The following is an 18716-nucleotide window of genomic DNA, read 5'->3' on the forward strand; positions in this document are numbered from 1 at the left end:
ATAGGTTCGAAAACCCTTATACATGGTTTTTGGTACCAACAACTGCGAAAGTAAGAGACAGACTTGTTGGTAAGTCTTTCGGTAGTGAGACTTCCTTCAAGGTTGAGATCTTCCCAATAGAGGAAGAAAGGCTGAAAATTACCCTACATTGGGTATCGCCTTCAATTGCGAAAACCAAGATCGTTGAAATCATAGAAACATTTGCAGAGCAAGGATCCAAGGTGGAGGTGACGAAAATAGGTGCTTCGGACAAGTGGGTTTCCTTCATCAAAGCAAAAAAAGATGCACCCATCCCACACTACATCCAGCTACGGTATGAAGGGGACCCAAAAATTTATAAAGTTCTAGTCACCATACCAGGTCGTAGGCAACAATGCTTACATTGTGGACTGGACCAGCATTGGTCAAATCAGTGCCCCACCCGAAAGGCCGGCCCGGCTCGAACTGTGCCTCCCAAGGAGAAACCAGGCCCTCTGAGCTATGCACAGGCGGTCAAAGAAGGTAATCCCAAGGAGAAGGAAATCGAAAAATGGTTGCAGAAGGATGGCTTCACGATAGTAGAGAAGGGAAAAAAAGGAGTCTTCAAAGTGTCGCCAAAGAAGATATCTAAAGTGTCGGATGTCGCGGCTTCATCTATGATGGCGGATGCAGCTACTTCATCGGTTGTTGCCAGTACACCAGAGATAGCTGTTGATGCTGAGGTTGAAACCCCCCAGAGTGGCGAAGACTTCAAACTAAAAAAGCGGTTCCGCTCTAAAGAGCATGTTAGGTCCGCTCCTGGGTCTCCGACAAAATTGAAAAGGAAGAGATGCTTATCTGTCTCCTCGTGTGAGGATCTTTTCGCGAGCCCGCGTATTATAAGAGAAGTTGTAAGCTCTCCTAACACGAGTCTTGATGTTAGTGCATTGGACATTCCTGAGACTCCACCCACATTGGTTATAGATGAGGGGGGAACACCCATAATTAACCACTAGAACTGGTTAAATTTACTTTTACACCCAGTCATGACAGACATTACAATCTTATCATTAAATATACGTAGTCTTAGAAACAAGCAAAAATACATTGTTCACCTATCCAGAAAATACAGGCCAGACTTCATTTTCATTCAAGAAACAAATATAGACACACATTATAAATCACGCAAATACACATCCGACATAGGGCTGAAAGAGGGCTGGTTTAGCCTAGGAAGCGAGTGTAGAGGGGTAGCTATTTTTCTAGTCTCAGATAGGTTTAAAGTAGTGCATGCATTTATGGACACCAGGGGAAGAATAGTAATCATTAGAGTAGAATCAGGAAATCAAACATTTACACTTGCAAACATCTACGCACCAGCAAAGAGCGCGGAAAAACAGGATTTTTATGAAAATTTAATCGATATACTAAACAATAATTATAGAGAGGATACGCTTATCATAGGGGGGGATTTCAATTACATAACTTCTGCATTAGATAAACAGACTACTTTGGCAGTGGGCCCTCCCTCTCGTAAAACCTTTCCGAATCTTAATTTCTTAGAGGAGATAGAGAGGAATTTTAATTTAGTTGATGCTTACAGGACACTAGAACCTATGGGTCGTGACACCACCATGGTGCATAGGTCATACCCCGTCTCGACGCGCTTAGATAGAGTGTATGCTCCTAATCATTTCTATATAAGTCGGGTGTCACATCTGGAAGAAACACTAGAATACACAGACCACAAAGCGGTGTTAGTTACTTTGGACATAAAAAACAAAGAAATTAAAAGAAAGTCATCCCACTGGAAATTTAACAATTCTCTGTTGGAAATTCACCTTTTCGTGGAGTTAGTTTCTACTAATCTAAATTCTTACTTACAAGATATACAAGATCCACATTTCGATTTAACACAGACATGGCCTCTCCTAAAAAGTTCTATCAAGCAGCAAAGCCAGTTAATATCTACATTAGCTCAGGGACGTAGGAGGCAAGAATATGAACAACTCAAATACACATTATTACACACGGATGATGAAATCGTTAAAACAGAAACTCTTTTAAAACTAGAGGAATTAAACAAGTATACTTATAGGGGTGCTGAGATTAGGTGTAAAAAATTACTTAAGTAATGAAGGTCCTAGTAAACTATTCCTATCGTTTGAACAGAATGTACAATCAAGTAAAATAATAAGCAACATCATAGATAGTGAGGGGAATAAAGTAGATGATTATGAAGATATTAAGAATATTTTTACAAAACACTTCACTACTATATACAGTGAAGAGCCAGTATATACTGATGCTCAAGATAATTTTCTAAAATTTTGCAACCAGCTGGACAAGACAGATGAAGATCTTTTAGGGAGTGCATTTACGCTAGACGAACTCAGGACTGCCCTGGACTCGACTAAGAACAATAAATCACCCGGTCCAGATGGCTTAACATATGAACTCTATAAAACCTCTCTTACTGCGACTATATAGCGACGCCATTAAACTGGGACATTTTCCTCCAAATTTTAACGAAGCATACATCACACTTTTACCTAAGAAATCTGAAAATAACACTTCACCTAGCGACTATAGGCCCATTTCACTTCTCAACACGGACTATAAACTTCTCACAAAAATGATTTTCCTAAGAATGAAACCACTCATAAACCAACTTATCGGACATGACCAGTACTGTTGTATCCCGGACAGAAACATTGACGGCATGACGCATTTTTTACGGGATTTTATCATGTACAGTAAGGATAAAAACCTCAATGTGTCTCTATTATCTGTAGATCAAGAAAAAGCCTTTGACCGAGTAAGCCATAGCTTCCTGTTCAAGGTGCTTGAGAAATGTAAAATAAGTTCCCTGTTAATCAGATATATAAAGCTTGTCTATACCAATGCAACAAGTAGATTGATAATTAATTATTCTCTCAGTAGGAGTATCCTCATACAAAGGTCTGTCAGACAGGGCTGTCCCTTATCCCCCTTCTTGTATATCCTTTGCTTGGAACCCTTCTTGGAATCTGTAAGATCTGACCCATCCATTATTGGGATAAATATACCGGGTCGTTCCTTCTCAACCATCAAAGTCAAAGCCTATGCGGATTATACAACCTTTTTTCCATCTTCAGAGCAAGATATTGAGAATATACTAAAGAAATTTACACTTTTCGGAGAAGCTAGTGGTTCAAAAATAAATATAAATAAATCCTCTGTAATGGGACTAGGGAAATGGAAATTCAAAGAGAATTGCGCTTTCAGAATTGTTGATAAAATCAAGATTTGTGGTATTGTCTATACATGTAATCCTTTGTTCTATTGTAAAGACCAGTGGAAGAATATTTTTGTCAAAGCCTCAAACTTAATTAAACTTTATCAGCACACAGGTTCTACAATATTTGGTAGAGCTGTATTGATAAATAGTTTGGTCATTCCAAAGATTGTCTATTTAGCTAACATTACAGAGCCACCTCCTAAATTCATAAACAAGCTGAACAAGTTAATTAGAAGCTTTATATTTAAAAACACTATTAGGAGCATTAAGCACACTACACTCATTCAAAACAAAGAGGATGGGGGGATAAACTTGCAAGATGTTAAAACAAAAATACAGTCGCTAAGGCTAAAATTTGTAGGTCAAGTAGTTAGGAACCCAACAAACTTTCCCTTGACAATTTACTATTATGGTTTAAGATTAAGTAATCTTCTTACAATACACAATGATACTCCTCACTATTTTGGTACAGTCACTCATCCATTTTACAGATCTATTTCAAGAGTTTTACCTGGTAATGAACATTTAATACACAACAAAACCAAAGAATCATACACAACACTTAAAAAGCTGTTACAGGAAAGCCTAGTGAATAGGATTAAGTGGGGGAGAGTTCTTGGGGTGACAGAATTCAAGGACACATTCATAAACCTACACAGTAAACATATCCCACCAAAAGCTAGAGAGATTAGTTATAGACTTATCTTTGGGATGACCCCTATGGTTAGAAGACGGGCAAATGACCGTGAATGTATATTATGCCACCTTGAAAATGCTGATAACGAAAAACACATGTATTTGGAATGTCCATTATTCCTTCAAGTTAGAAGTACTGTAATGGACCTATTGGAAGCAAACTGTGGCAATTATGTAAATGTTAACTTGTCTATTATTTTAAACAAGCTGCCAAAACTAAAAAATAAAATGATACATAACTTTAACTTGATTATTGTTTCCGAATACAGGAATCTTGTTTGGGCTACCTGGCTCAAATGTCTACATAATAATAAGGTGTTTGATCCTAATCACTTGGAATTAACATTTAGAAAAATAATGGACTTTAGGGTAGAGAATTATCTAGTTTGATTTTCATATACCTGTATAATGCTCATGTAGTTTTTCAGAAATAGGGTGTTGGGGGTCAGGGATATCTGATATTGTGTTGATTGTTCTGGAGTAGAGTATATTTGTATCATTTTTCTGTCTTTAGTGGGTTCATTGGTTAGGTAGTATGTCTTTGATATTAAATAATATTTCTATTACTGTTATTATATTTTTAGGTTAATCACTTTTCAATTGTTTATGATTTAATACTTGTGAATTATGATAACTTACAAATAAAAACATATTAAAAAAAAAAAAAAAAAAAAAAAGCCCACAAAAGAGGCAAGATGGCCCATAAAAGAGGCATATAAAGCCCCAAAAAAGAGGCAAAGGAAAGAGGCATAAATCCCAAGGATTCCTATGATGATAAAGCTAAAACTGAATAGCGCAAATTCTGAGGTTTCCTTTTTTTTAAAAAAAAAAAAAAAAAATTAGTTTGATTTGTAGATGGATTTAAATGGGGTTGGTGATATTTGATATTGTGTTATTTGTTTTCAGATAGATGAAACGAAATGTGTGTTTCTTTGTGTTTATATATTTATGAAGATAAGATAAGATAATTTTATTGATCCAATCAAATGGAAATTCAGTTTGACTACAATTGACAATATGGAAATATGTATGACGAGTATGATGTATGTTATGGTTATGCATGTATTAATCAATGTGTAAGTATATTTGTGTATTTACTTTTATTCCCGGTGAGCTATTTATTAGTTTTTGATATGCTATTCTTATATCATATTTGTGGCTCTGACTAATCCATCACACCTGATGGTTTCAGTACCTATTTGGTATGTGGGTGCGGTCATGCATGTGTTAGTGTGTAAGTGTTGGTGGTTATTTGCTTTTATTTTTGGTTGGTTATCCTTTAGTTGACGATATGCTAATCCTTGTATCATTTTTCTGTCTCTGATGGTTTCAATAGTTATGTAGTATGTCTTTGTTATTAAATAATATTTTCATTACTATTATTATATATTGTAAAGTAATTAAGCATATATTAATCATGTTTAAAAAAAAATAGATACCGGTTAATCATGAAAAAAAAAAAAAAAAAAAAAGAATTTTTAAAGTAATATTTATTTTACACGTACAAATACAGTGTATTGGAGAGTAACTAGTTCCGTATCATACCGGATGTTAAAACATGCATAATAAGCCGTACATGGTGATTCTTCAGTTAACTTTGCTCTATAAATAGTAGATAAAACTACACACATCTAGTAGTCAAAACCCCAGGTTAAGCCATACTGGGAGTGATCCAAATGTTGGGCTGACGATGACACCGTGTTCATGTTTACCAATTAGACTGTCTCTAGAGATTTTGCCCTAAGAAAAAGCATTACCCACTTAAGTGCGTGATACCTTGGAGACTTTGAAGAATTTTCAATCCAAACGAATGTTCTTATTTTAACATTCTGGAATGTTTGTTTTGGTATTTCGTAACATTAAATAGAAAGTTAGGTTTAATAGGTTTATGTTTGTTAAAGTTGGTATTTGTTAAAGGTTTATTTTAGGTGAGATTTTAATACTAAACCAACACTTGCCCCAGCACAGCAAAGGGGTTTTTGAGTTTTAGACCCCCTACCAGGGGTTTTTTGCTGTTAAATTCCCCTCTTCTATAAAACAACAATTTAAAAAAATGCAAACGACAATCCCTAATTTCCAAGAGCACAGCTAAGGAAGATTTTGATTTTAAAACCCCCTCTGAAATTTACGATAAAACCTTCTCTTCAAAATGAAAAAAGGAAATTTCAAACTCAAATAAAATTCTATGAGTGTAGCCAAAGGGGCTTTGAGCTTAAACCCCCTCCAGTGGGGTTTAAAGCTAAAAAAAAACTCTTTAGTATAAAAAAAAAGGAAATTACACACTCTAAAATCTATGAGCTAAGCCAAATGGGTTTTGAGTTTAAACACCCCTTCAGCGGTGTTTGAAGCTAACATATACCTTTTCAATATAAAAAAAAGCAAATTTTACACTCAAAATGCTATGAGCGTAGCAAAAGGGGGCTTTGAGTTTAACCCCACCCCCTTCAGAGGGGTTTGATGCTAAAAATAATACCTCTTCAATATAAAATAAGCAAAATACACACAACATTCTTTGGGCGTAGCCAAGCCAATGGGGGATTTTGAGTTTAAACCCCCCCCCTCCTCCAGATGGCTTTGTTTTTTAAAGCTTACAACCCCTCCAGATTATTTTAAGTTTTAAAATCCCCCTACAGAGAGTTTTGAGGTTGAAAACCCTTTCTCTGCAATATTATTCTAAAGCAAACTACAGTCACCAAATTCTATGAGCGTAGCTAAGGGGGTTTTTGAATTTCTTAAAAAAAAAAAGAAACTCAAGAGATTTGTTAGTGTAAACCCCCCCCCCAACAGATGATTTTGACGATAAAACTTCCCTTTTCGATACAAAATCTAAAGCAAACTACAGTTACCTAATTCCAAGAGCATAGTAAAGAGAGGTTCTACCAATGGCTGGGCTCCATTAATAAAGTGCAGTAAATAGTCGCCTGCTGAAATTGAAAAACACTCAACAAAGACAGGTTTTAGGAGTCAGTTATAGAGATCGGGTCTCAACCAAGGAAATCCTATGCCGAACTGGGAGTCGACCTCTTAGTAAGGTTGTGACAGAGCGTCGCATGAGGTTGGCTGCACATGCTCTCCGACAAAATGAATAACGCATAATAAGAGTTTCGATGACATCCTAGTACAACATTGAGCAACATGGCGCCACACTTTCATGGAGCTCCTTAGAGGAGGTGGGAAGAGGCTTCAGACACTGCCAGTGACAGATTTTTGTGTAAACAGCTTGCCGCCCAATGCGCCGAACGGCGCGGGAGGACCTAAGTCAGTAAGAATAGCACATTAGGTTTTTGAAATAAAACTTTTTTTAATAGCATGATAATGCACTGCAGATACCTCAGATATGCATTTTGTTGGCTTTCAATACCTGAAATAGAGCTTGGCGGCGGGCGGGGCTCCGCCTCGCGCTAGGGAAGCTCCCAGACCCCTTTGCTAACAAGGCCTGGAGCGGGGGGGGGGGAGAAAATAGTAACCGTGTCACAACAAATAGTTTTGGTTTATTGGTTTTAGATTCGCTAGACTCTTCTTACGTGCTCTGACGATATGTATGTATATTCGTTTGGCTTTTTTTTTAAGGCCTAGATTTGTTTAAAATCTGGTTTATTTAGGTTTATTTAGGTTTATTTAGTTTGCATATGTTTAATTTTATAAAGATTATTTAGACTAACTGCTCTTTTAGACATTGACTTTTGTTATCTGAGGTTTCTCAAGGCTTTTTACGTTCAGGTTTTTAAAAGCTTTTTTTCAAATGACTAACAATAACGCTTAGGCTCTGTAAGTTAATAATTCACTAAAGATTTTCTCAGTATGTTTAAAGTTTATGACTAAGATAACTTTTTAAGCTCTTAACTAAAAAAAAAAAAAAAAAAAAGAAGAAGAATCGGCGCATGCGCATTGCAAGTTTCCTAATGAAGAAAGAATTCTGGGATTGAAAACAATGGTAACTGAAAGATAATTGGGAAGTACTTTAACGTTATTTAATTTGAATAGTGCGAAGGTAGAAAAAAGCGTTTACTCAAAAACACGGAAACGAGGCCAGAAATACATATTGTGGAAACTCTAGATATAAACAATAATAAGCATCATTTAACTTGCAGTCTACCACCTTTACCCCAGAGTCGACGCCTTGACAATCTGTATCATAGTGTTCTAGCAAATAGATACTTATATACTTAGTCTGTTTGACTCTCAGTGGAGCAAAGGTCCGCAACAAAATATAGGCCCTAAAGATTATATAAATGTTTGTTTGGAGCCCAAAGAATGAAATCAGGGTGTTGTATTTCTCGGCAATAACTGCCTGGTCGAGTGGGATGTGCGGTGGTCTAGAGTCTTCTTTGAAATTCGAACCCAGGATCCATGTTTGGAAGCCAAGCGCTTAATCACTCGGCCACCGCGCTCCAAGATGAAATAAGAAATGCGCCTTTATTTTTGTGTCTTTCTGGGTATTTTATTAGATTTTTGTATTTGTAAAATAACAGCTATTTCACTTTTTAGTCTTCTGTCCTGAATTGTAACGGGTGTATGTGCGAATGGTGATTACTGTATTTCTACATTATCTTGATAATAATCCTTAGATGCTTGGGTATACTCTATGGTGTATTACATACGCGAGTACGAATAACGAACATACATTGTCTCAAAAAGATCATTGCGCCAGAGCTAAGTTCACTCGAGATGAAATAGAATACAGAATGGGCCACAGTCGAGTCAGTCACGAAATATGTTATTATTCCCTTAAAGAGCCTTGCGATAACTCTTAAGAAATCTACATCAATAATCTCTAACCCAATGCCTGTGTCGTCACATACATTTCGCGTTTAATGTCTGTCTACTACAGTGCGTCTCTAAACTAAACTAGGTGTGTAACATAATTTAGTGATAATGTTACTCTAGTCTTACCTTATCTTATATAATACAGAGGTTACTTCCAAAACGAAGGTGATTACGTCCTAAGCGTCATGCATTCGGTCATGCATATTAACCAATGACTTAAATTCTGCCAAGTCACTGGTTTTCCTGGCTAGCTCAGGCAACCCATTCCATGCTCTAATAGCACTACTGAAGAAGGAGTATTTGTACAAATTTGTCCTAGCATATGGTACTAGGAATTTGCCTTTATCTTTGTATCTTTCAGAGTATTTTATTAAATTTTGTTTTGTATTTGAAGATTATGGTTCAGTGTTTTATGTATGATTGCTACTTTACTTTTGCGTCTTCTGTCCTTAAGGGTTTCTAAATTTAGTCAAATATGAAGATTCATTTGTTATAAATCTAACGAGTCAATTTTGCATCTGTTTTTAGTTTCTTTATGTTTTCTTGAGTTGAAGGGTCACAAACAAAGGAAACACATTCAAACATTCATAATTGCAAATATAAACATAAAAAAAAAGAAAAAAATAAAGATAACCCACAGTGACCAGTGCTATAATTGCTGGCAGCGAACTAATCAAATCCTAAACACATTCCTTACAAAGCATAAAGAAGGCCATTGACTTTTTTGAAGGGGGTTGAACTTGGCCTCTCCGTGTTTGGTTTCTGTCACTTTGATATTCTGCAGACTAAGAACGGGATGGCCAATTACTCTGCGTATGTTTATTGAGATGAATGAAAATGTCCCACGCTCTATACACCGAGTTAAAGGTCATCTGAGGCTTGGGAGAGAGGCGTGTCTCGAGGCATATATAAAGAGCAGCGTTTAGAAGTTCGTATTGGGGCATGTTTATAGACATGTATAGAGGCATGTTTACACAGAGGAGTTTCTAGTGAGGCGTACTGAGGCATATTGAGACGTAGATGTGGAATTTATTTAGAGGCTTGTATTGTAAGGTGTGTTTTAGAGGCTTGTATTGTAAGGTGTGTTTTAGAGGCTTGTATTGTAAGGTGTGTTTTAGAGGCCTGTATTGTAAGCTGTGTTTTAGAGGCTTGTATTGTAAGGTGTGTTTTAGAGGCTTGTATTGTAAGGTGTTTTTTTAGAGGCTTGTATTGTAAGGTGTGTTTTACAGGCTTGTATTGTAAGGTGTGTTTTAGAGGCTTGTATTGTAAGGTGTATTTTACAGGCTTGTATTGTAAGGTGTGTTTTAGAGTGTAAGGTGTGTTTTAGAGGCTTGTATTGTAAGGTGTGTTTTACAGGCTTGTATTGTAAGGTGTGTTTTAGAGGCTTGTATTGTAAGGTGTGTTTTAGAGGCTTGTATTGTAAGGTGTGTTTTAGAGGCTAGTATTGTAAGGTGTATTTTAGAGGCTTGTTTATAAATTTTTAGAACGACGACTCTACAGCCTTAAATAGAGGGCTTAGTAAAGGTTTTTATTGAGGTGCTTTTGTACGCTTTTATAGAGACATTTATAGAGGCCAGTACATAGGTATATATAGAGGCTTCTATCGATGCGTGTTGAGAGGCTTGTTAAGAGGCTAGAGGCGTGTTTAGAGATATAGGCGCAATTCTCTAGTTTCTGTAGTATTCTCCCAACTATAAAATATAGAAAGGCATATAGTACACTAAAGTAAAATATTTGTACATTATACTTTCCTTAAGTGGATATGTGTCACTTTACCGAAATAAATTTGTTTTACTTTAAAGTTTAATAAGTGTACTGTGTTAGAATAACAATAAGTCTTGTCTTCGAGTCCGAAGATTTGTGAGGAATGCAGTATTTCCCGTGGCTGGGCAGTCCCAGCTGTGACCTACATATTTCGTCACAACCAGGGCAAGCAAAACCATTGTCCGCAGGCGGTCGATTTAGATTTTCTTTTCGCCGTCTGCGTTTGTCCTCGGCAGCGGATTTTCTTTTGGTCTCAAATGTGTATCCCGCGGCCTTCGTGAGTGACCTCCAGCTGTTTCGTTCTGAGGCCGCATGCAACCAGGTGCTCTCTTCTATGTGATACAATACAATAATAGGCAAAGCCTGCAATAAAATGATTTAAAATATCCCCCCCCCTTTTTTTTTTCCATTCAATTGCTTTAACACTAGAACTTAAAATGGTTTCTTCCATGGAACGTGATACAAAATTATTTAAAAATCTATGTATATACTTTTTGAACAGGGTACATTTGTATAATCCTTGTTTTACCTGTAACAGCTCATTTTCATTTTAAAAATTTTAGTTTTGAAAGAGTTATGTTGTGCGTGGGTGTGTGTGTTTCGGGTGACGGTGAGGGGAGGTTGGGCGAATGGCTGTGCAGTGTAGAATGATGAAATATGAGCTGATCTGTCATAATTGATGGTAAGAACGGGTGACGATCTAGGGACTTAAAAAAAGAGAAAGACGTGTTTTGTTGTGAGCTAGATTTTGCTTAATTATCAGTTTAAAATATCAGTACTGAATGCGGCAAGCTACCTAAGGATCAATGGTTCGTGAGTCTTCCACTTGGTCAAATTCCGAAGTCTTACTCACGCATTGGTATAGCCGCATGACAGTAGAGTTTTGGATTCAGGGTTGTCTTTCTCTATTGGTGGGGTAGCTAAACAAAGCTAACGAGCTCCCTGGTTTAGTCACCAGTTGCTCCTTTCCTGTCAGTAATAACAGTTCCTGACCCAAATCTGAGCCTAACATTTAGTCCATGAGATAATCACTTGCCTATATGTTAATCTAAATAACTTGTAACACTTGCTTTAATGTGTTGAAACCATTGTCTTTCCTGTTATACAAGCTATGCTTCTGAATATCACTTATAGGTCAAAGGAGGGTCTATACAGGAACGTAAAAATTCCGCCTAAAAATGTAAACATTTATATTAACAACAAAATATTTTATATTAACATCAAAATGTTTTAATAACTGTTGCATTTTTTTTAACAACTTGCTTTATTGTGTGATTCTCTTTTATTGATTTTTATGGTTTTTACTTTATTTACTTTTGTTTTTCAGTCAACAAGCGCTTTCTGCGGTTTGGGCGGGCTTTTGATAGCGATGCAGACGACGGCTTCTTCAGATACAGAAAACAGTTTTACAGGATAGGCAGAGGCTCATTTCAGCCTTATCAGGATAAGCGCTTCCTCAGATTCGGACGGTCAGACCAACCGGATGTTGATGATTACATCCGGGCTGTCCTCCTAGAGCGCCAGTCTGAAGAGCCGACGTACAGGAAGCGAAGGTCGCCAGAATTGGACGAGCAGTCGGACGAATTTGAGCACCGAATGAGGCGGTCTGCTGACAAAGCTGCTCCCGCGGAGAAAGATGTCGATAAAAGAGAGGCTGAAACTGACGACGCTGACGCCGAAAAGCGATTCATGCGATTCGGCAAACGATTCATGCGATTCGGGAGAGAGTTAGGGTATGGAGATAAAAGGTTCATCAGATTCGGGAAAAGATTTATGAGGTTCGGCCGTGACCCCCAAGACGACGCGGAAGACGACGCCTACGACGCTGACGGAGACTTCGATTCAGATGACGAGCTCGCCAAGCGGTTCATGAGGTTCGGTAAACGGTTCATGCGATTCGGAAAAAGAGAAGACGCGGAAAAAAGGTTCATGCGCTTCGGCAAAAGCGACGAAGACAAGCGGTTCATGCGATTCGGGAAATCCGACTCCAGCGACGACATGGAAAAGCGATTCATGCGATTCGGCAAGCGAGAGTCTCGCTCTGTGAACCAGGAGAGCAGCAACAGCGCCAGCAGCGGCACAGCTTCTCATACGTCATAACATCACGTGTTTAGCAAACAGCTTCTAACAACTCAACTAGAACAAGAAAAACTGTACAAAAAAAATAATTAAAAAAATGAACATGTTTTCTTAAGAGACTAATAGTAAGGTTTCATTTCTTGACCTATTTCTGTTGTTTATTCTTCACTGTTAACCTACCTGCTTTGATTGGTTATGCATTTATCGATAAGACGAAGTCACTTGGGGTGAGACAAGGTCAGCTTTATTAAAAAATTTATTTAAAATTTCTCTCCTTGCGTGAGTTTATAGATGTTTGATCTGGTCACTTGTTTTTTTATAGTAGGACATTTTTAATTCTCTAAAAAATGTGCAATTTAAAGTAAAAACACAGAAATGAGATACTGAACATAGAACAAAAGCTGAATAATCATATTTTAAAGACCAATTTGTATACACAAATTTCAAAGCTAATTTGCGGTGCAGGCAAATCATTTTATTACCATTTAATTGCAATTGATAATTAGACAAAAGAGGCAGGAGCGCCCAAAATTTAGGCAAATAAAAGGGCGTTCTTATGATGATAAAGCTAAAATTGAATAGCTCAAATTCTGAGGTTTCCTAAAAAAAAATCCTTATGCCTTCTCAAGCGGCGAATACTGAATACACTTTCACTGATATAAGTCATCTGTACTCACGAGAGCAACGATGTTAACTTAGAATACAGCTATCATGTAAAGTGCAAATGTAGCATCCTAAGCCACTACTACTATAAACTTATGTGACATAACACTTGAAACATCCATGTCATAGGGTGCATTCTTAATTAGCCAAAGTCATTGACTACGATACTGAAAAAGCAGAACATTATAAATAAAAACGTTCATTTTCAAATGGCTGCTTAATCATGTGGCGTGCGCTCTGGGCTGACGCTAGGTGGTCATGAAGGCCCCGAGCTAAACTCTGCCTGCTGCTAGGCTTGAATTCAGAGTTTTTCTTCATCTAGGTGGATAGCCAGCCAAGGCTAAAAAGCCCCTTCCTGCCCGAAACTTACTGGTTTAGCCCAGACACTCGTCATAGCCCCATGTTAGCGAAAACACTTCCGCCGGACTCAACATCCGAGCCACACGTGAAAGCCAGGAGTGGACTGGTTGTCATGAGTGTTCCGTAATGTTATTATTGGTCAAAGAAATAGGTCACGTAATTATTTAAAAAAAAATTATAAAAAAAAACATAAAATTTTCCAATATTTTCTGCAACAATATGTTCTATGCGAGACACCAAGACAAAATGCATGTACATCCTATTTAAGAAGGCGCTTTGGTCTGTTAGAGTCTTAGAAATGTAAACATTAAACAAATCAGATTGTAACCTCTAGGAAAGAAGATTCTCTCACCTAACTCAATTCCATTTATTCAACAATGTCTTATAAAGGCGATATGCATAAAGTTTATAATTCAAGACATTACATTAGAACTTTTTGCATAAAATGAACCGCTTCTTATCAAGGGCAGTAACCGTTTGCGAGCGTGAAAAAAACAAAAAACTACAAATACTAGAGAAAGTACTTAAGCGTTCAACTCTTCCTTTCGGTCAAGCAAATGCAGCAAAATCAAGCAATGCTGTACATCTGCAAGCAAAGCGATTGTTCAAGTCTTGAGACCTTGACCTGGCTTATGACGTTATGTTGTGCAGCTGAGCAAGCGAGTCAAGGTTGCAGGCGACACAAGCGAGTCAAGGTTGCAGGCGACACAAGCGAGTCAAGGTTGCAGGCGACAATGTTATGTATGTATGCTAAAATATAGAAGTATACCTTTACTGTCATTCTACTTCTGTACAGTGCGCAGTGGGAGTGCAAATAGAGCATAAACTTAGTGTTATTTTTAAATAACCTATTATATTGCTAGAAGCAAGAGGATATTTAAGTATTAAGTCATTGTACCATGTTTCCGCACAGTGTTTTTATAGTATACTAACACACATCTCCTGATGCTCCTTTCCTTAGATAACCAAGACTCTGGACTGCTGAAACTCGGACAAGACACTGGAGACGATGACTTCATGGAAAGATCAATTCGTGGAGACCCCTTCCTGAGATTTGGCAAAGGAGACCCCTTCCTTCGATTTGGACGAGGCGATCCGTTCCTCAGATTCGGGCGCGGGGATCCATTTCTTAGATTCGGACGCGGGGATCCATTTCTTCGGTTCGGACGCGGGGATCCATTTCTTCGGTTCGGGCGCGGGGACCCGTTTCTTAGATTTGGTCGCGGGGACCCATTTCTTCGCTTCGGTCGCGGGGACCCATTTCTTAGGTTCGGGCGTGGTGACCCATTTCTTCGTTTTGGACGTGGAGACCCCTTCCTGAGATTCGGACGTGGTGATCCCTTTCTTAGGTTCGGGCGCGGAGATCCTTTTTTGAGGTTTGGTCGCGACAGCTTGGAAACTAGAGTAGCGAGAGGAGATCCTTTCTTGAGGTTTGGTCGCGACAGCTTGGAAACTAGAGTAGCGAGAGGAGATCCTTTCTTGAGGTTTGGTCGCGACAGCTTGGAAACTAGAGTAGCGAGAGGAGATCCTTTCTTGAGGTTTGGAAGATTCAAGCCACCAACAGACACTGAAGACAACAGCATAGATCTCGATGACGAGGACATTTCAAGGTAACTGTTATGATGCATGTTCTTTTAACTGTTGGTTATTTCTATGCAAGGACAACTATACGTTGTAGCGGTTTCAATATATATTTATTTTATAAAACGTTACAACGCAACCCCAACTCTCTCCCTCTCTACAAGCTCGAAATTCTAAATTCGCTCTCAGATTTCTAACTTCGAATTCTAACTTCGCTTTCCAAATTCTAACTTCGCTTTCCAAATTCTAATTTTGCTTTCCAAATTCTAACTTCGCTTTCCAAATTTCAACTTCGATCTCCAAATTCTAACTTCGCTTTCCAAATTTTAACTTCGCTTTCCAAATTCTAATTTCGCTTTCCAAATTCAAACTTCGCTTTCCAAATTCTAACTTCGCTTTCCAAATTTCAACTTCGATCTCCAAATTCTAACTTCGCTTTCCAAATTTTAACTTCGCTTTCCAAATTCTAATTTCGCTTTCCAAATTCAAACTTCGCTTTCCAAATTCTAACTTCGCTTTCCAAATTCTAACTTCGATCTCCGAATTCTAACTTCGCTTTCCAAATTCTAACTTCGATCTCCAAATTCTAACTTCGATCTCCAAATTCTAACTTTGCTTTCCAAATTTTAACTTCGCTTTCCAAATTCTAACTTCGATCTCCAAATTCTAACTTCGCTTTCCAAATTTTAACTTCGCTTTCCAAATTCTAATTTCGCTTTCCAAATTCAAACTTCGCTTTCCAAATTCTAACTTCGCTTTCCAAATTCTAACTTCGCTTTCCAAATTCTAACTTCGATCTCCAAATTCTAACTTCGATCTCCAAATTCTAACTTCGCTTTCCAAATTTTAACTTCGCTTTCCAAATTCTAATTTCGCTTTCCAAATTCAAACTTCGCTTTCCAAATTCTAACTTCGCTTTCCAAATTCTAACTTCGATCTCCAAATTCTAACTTCGATCTCCGAATTCTAACTTCGCTTTCCAAATTCTAACTTCGATCTCCAAATTCTAACTTCGCTTTCCAATTTCTAACTTCGCTTTCCAATTTCTAACTTCGCTTTCCAATTTCTAACTTCGCTTTCCAATTCTAAGATTACAAAAATCAGACCTAAAATACCTTTGTTTCTCCACCTTTTCTTTTTCCACATGTATGGTACCAATACAAGCAGACCACGTAAACATTTGTACTGCCCCGCGTCTCACACTCGCGTCTTACAGTCAGCCACCCGTATCATATCAACAAACATCTTTCTCTCTTCCAGACTTTGGCTAATACGCCCTCTCATCACTCCAGTCTCCTAAGTGACTATGCACTTTAAGATCATTTCTCATCTAGTTTTTAGACTCTTTAGATGATTGAATATTTGTGTTCGACATAATATCTACTTCTGACAGTACTACTTGTTTATTCATAAGACCCACCCAAAAAAAAGTAAAGTCCCTTTCAGACCTTGCGATCTATAGAGCAGATAAAGTAAAGGTCATGTGTTTCTGTGGCCAACGGTCAACGAAGGTGTCATGTGACCAGCACAACGACCAACTGGCTTTACTTTTCCCCCGACTAATGTCAGGTACCCATTAGAGTTGGGTGGACTCAGAGGCGCCCATAGATCCCGAAATTAAAAATCCCAATCTTTACCAGTATTCAAACCCGGGACACCCAGTTCAGAAGCCAAGCCACAGTGCCACCAAGCTTCATATTGTGTCTGTCTCTAGATAAATCTTACACTAACAAACTCAATTTATGCGCTCTTTCTTTTCAGAAGATCAGCAGAAGATAAGTCCAGTCGTCGGAAAAGGGAAGCAAGTGCAGAGCTACTGGACTCCACTCTGGCCAAAAGATCCCCGATGACTTCAGCCTCTGAGGCGAAGGAGAAGCCAAAGGAAAAACGCCTCCAGCTGGACATCGAGGAATTAAGGAGCACCAGAAGCAAGCCTTATATGAGGTTAGGACATAATATTTGCCCTGCTTTGTATTGATTAGAGCAGCTTCGTGAGGGACTTAGTCAGAAACTTAGTCAGGGACTTAGTCTTTGTATTCGCTAAATGGTTACCATAAAGATGCAAGGCAGAATTGGTTCAAATTTAACTTTTTTCCTCCAAGGTAGATAGTCAGCCAAAGGCTAACAGGTCCCCCCCCCTATCCGAAGTTGATTGGTTTAAGCTTCAGGGATGTTTGTCATTGACTATTTGAGACGCATGCAATTAGAAACATTTTATAGGTAGAATAGAGCTTATTTTTAATAACTCTTCCCGCAATATTACGTAGCTAATATATTTATATGCTTCAACAACTGGATGACTCGTCTATTTATACTGTCTCTTACTTAATTTGTGTACATATTCTTGTGATGAGTGTCAATTTCTTACTATAACTACTTCTGCATATGTGGGTTATGGATTTCGTTTTACTACATTCATAGAATAAATGTTCTGACATATTGGTCTGCAATAAACTTCAAACTAGTTTAGTTTACTGATATAAAATTGTTAGTTTTCATTTTTTGTTCTCCATAATTTAGAAGAGTAATTATTATATTAATTAAATCAGCGTCAAAATAATCCTTAAATTGAAAAATAGTAAGGGAAATAACTTGTACATTTTGGTAGGTATAGATTTATGAACGAGGTTTTCCCCCTTAACATAAGCTTTGCTTTTTTTTTAAAAGGATTTTTGTTATTTTGCTTGTTAGTTCTATGTTTCCTTAAAAAGTTTGAGTCTGTCTTTCAACCTACAGGTTTGGCAGAGACAATTTGTCCCCTTACGATTTAGAAGACGACAACAAAGAAACTCTCCTGGATGAAGAGTTCTCCAGATTTGCACGCGAACCGAGCAGAATTTCCTACCCCAGGTACGGGAAGAGGTCGGACAAAGGTCCAGTCTATATGCGATTCGGACGTCCAGCCGGAAGTGACTATATGGCATCTGAAAACACAAGTCAAAAGAGATAATTGCAAGCTGAAATAATGTATTAAATCTTTTTTTAAAATTAGTCCTTTGAGTTGAGATAACATTTTATTTTGTTTGTTCAATAATTGTTGTTTTTTTTTTGTTTGACTTTCTTTTACGTGTTCCGAATGTGACGATTATATCACATCCTAACCTAAAACCACAGCAGTCCAGAGCGCATTCCACATAACCAGGCAGTTATCCTGATCCTAATCTAGTAAGGATTTCTTCACGGTATTGTGTTTGAGCGCCAGGGATGAAACAAGCATTTGACTAGAGTAACACCTTTAGTAAAATCACTAAATTTAGAAAGCCTTCAGGACAGAAGACTCAAAAAGTAAAGTAGCAATTATACATAAAACACTGAACCATAATCTTCAAATACAAAAACAAAATCTAATAAAATACTCAGACACAAAGATAAAGGCACATTCCTCGTTCCATATACTAGGACAAATTTGTACCAATGCTCCTTCTTCCCTAGCGCTATTAGAGCATGGAATGGGTTGCCCGAGCTAGCCAGGAAAACAAGAATTTAAATCATTAAGTCAATAGCATGACTGAATGCATGACGCGTAGGACGTAATCATCTTCTTTTTTTGAAGTAACGTCTGTATTAT

At 37.7% G+C, this 18716-nt stretch overlaps 1 protein-coding gene across 5 annotated transcripts in view; it reads left to right on the top strand.

Moving 5' to 3' along the window:
• The window catches only part of LOC129928678 (FMRFamide-related neuropeptides-like), a 59333-nt gene extending 41194 nt beyond the window's left edge, over nt 1-18139 (top strand). For 3 of the 5 annotated variants that reach the window (XM_056044022.1, XM_056044023.1, XM_056044024.1), the window contains 3 exons: nt 14529-15177; nt 16910-17092; nt 17885-18139. In XM_056044022.1, the coding sequence (XP_055899997.1) occupies nt 14529-15177; nt 16910-17092; nt 17885-18098 (1046 nt within the window). In that variant the 3' untranslated portion in view covers nt 18099-18139. Of the gene's footprint in view, nt 1-11792; nt 12811-14528; nt 15178-16909; nt 17093-17884 lie in introns of those variants that run through there. The other 2 variants (XM_056044025.1, XM_056044028.1) reach the window with 1 other exon arrangement.
• Nucleotides 18140-18716: the final 577 nt, after the last annotated feature.

Source organism: Biomphalaria glabrata, chromosome 10 (genome assembly GCF_947242115.1).
Source record: "Biomphalaria glabrata chromosome 10, xgBioGlab47.1, whole genome shotgun sequence".
NCBI classification, from domain to species: domain Eukaryota; kingdom Metazoa; phylum Mollusca; class Gastropoda; family Planorbidae; genus Biomphalaria; species Biomphalaria glabrata.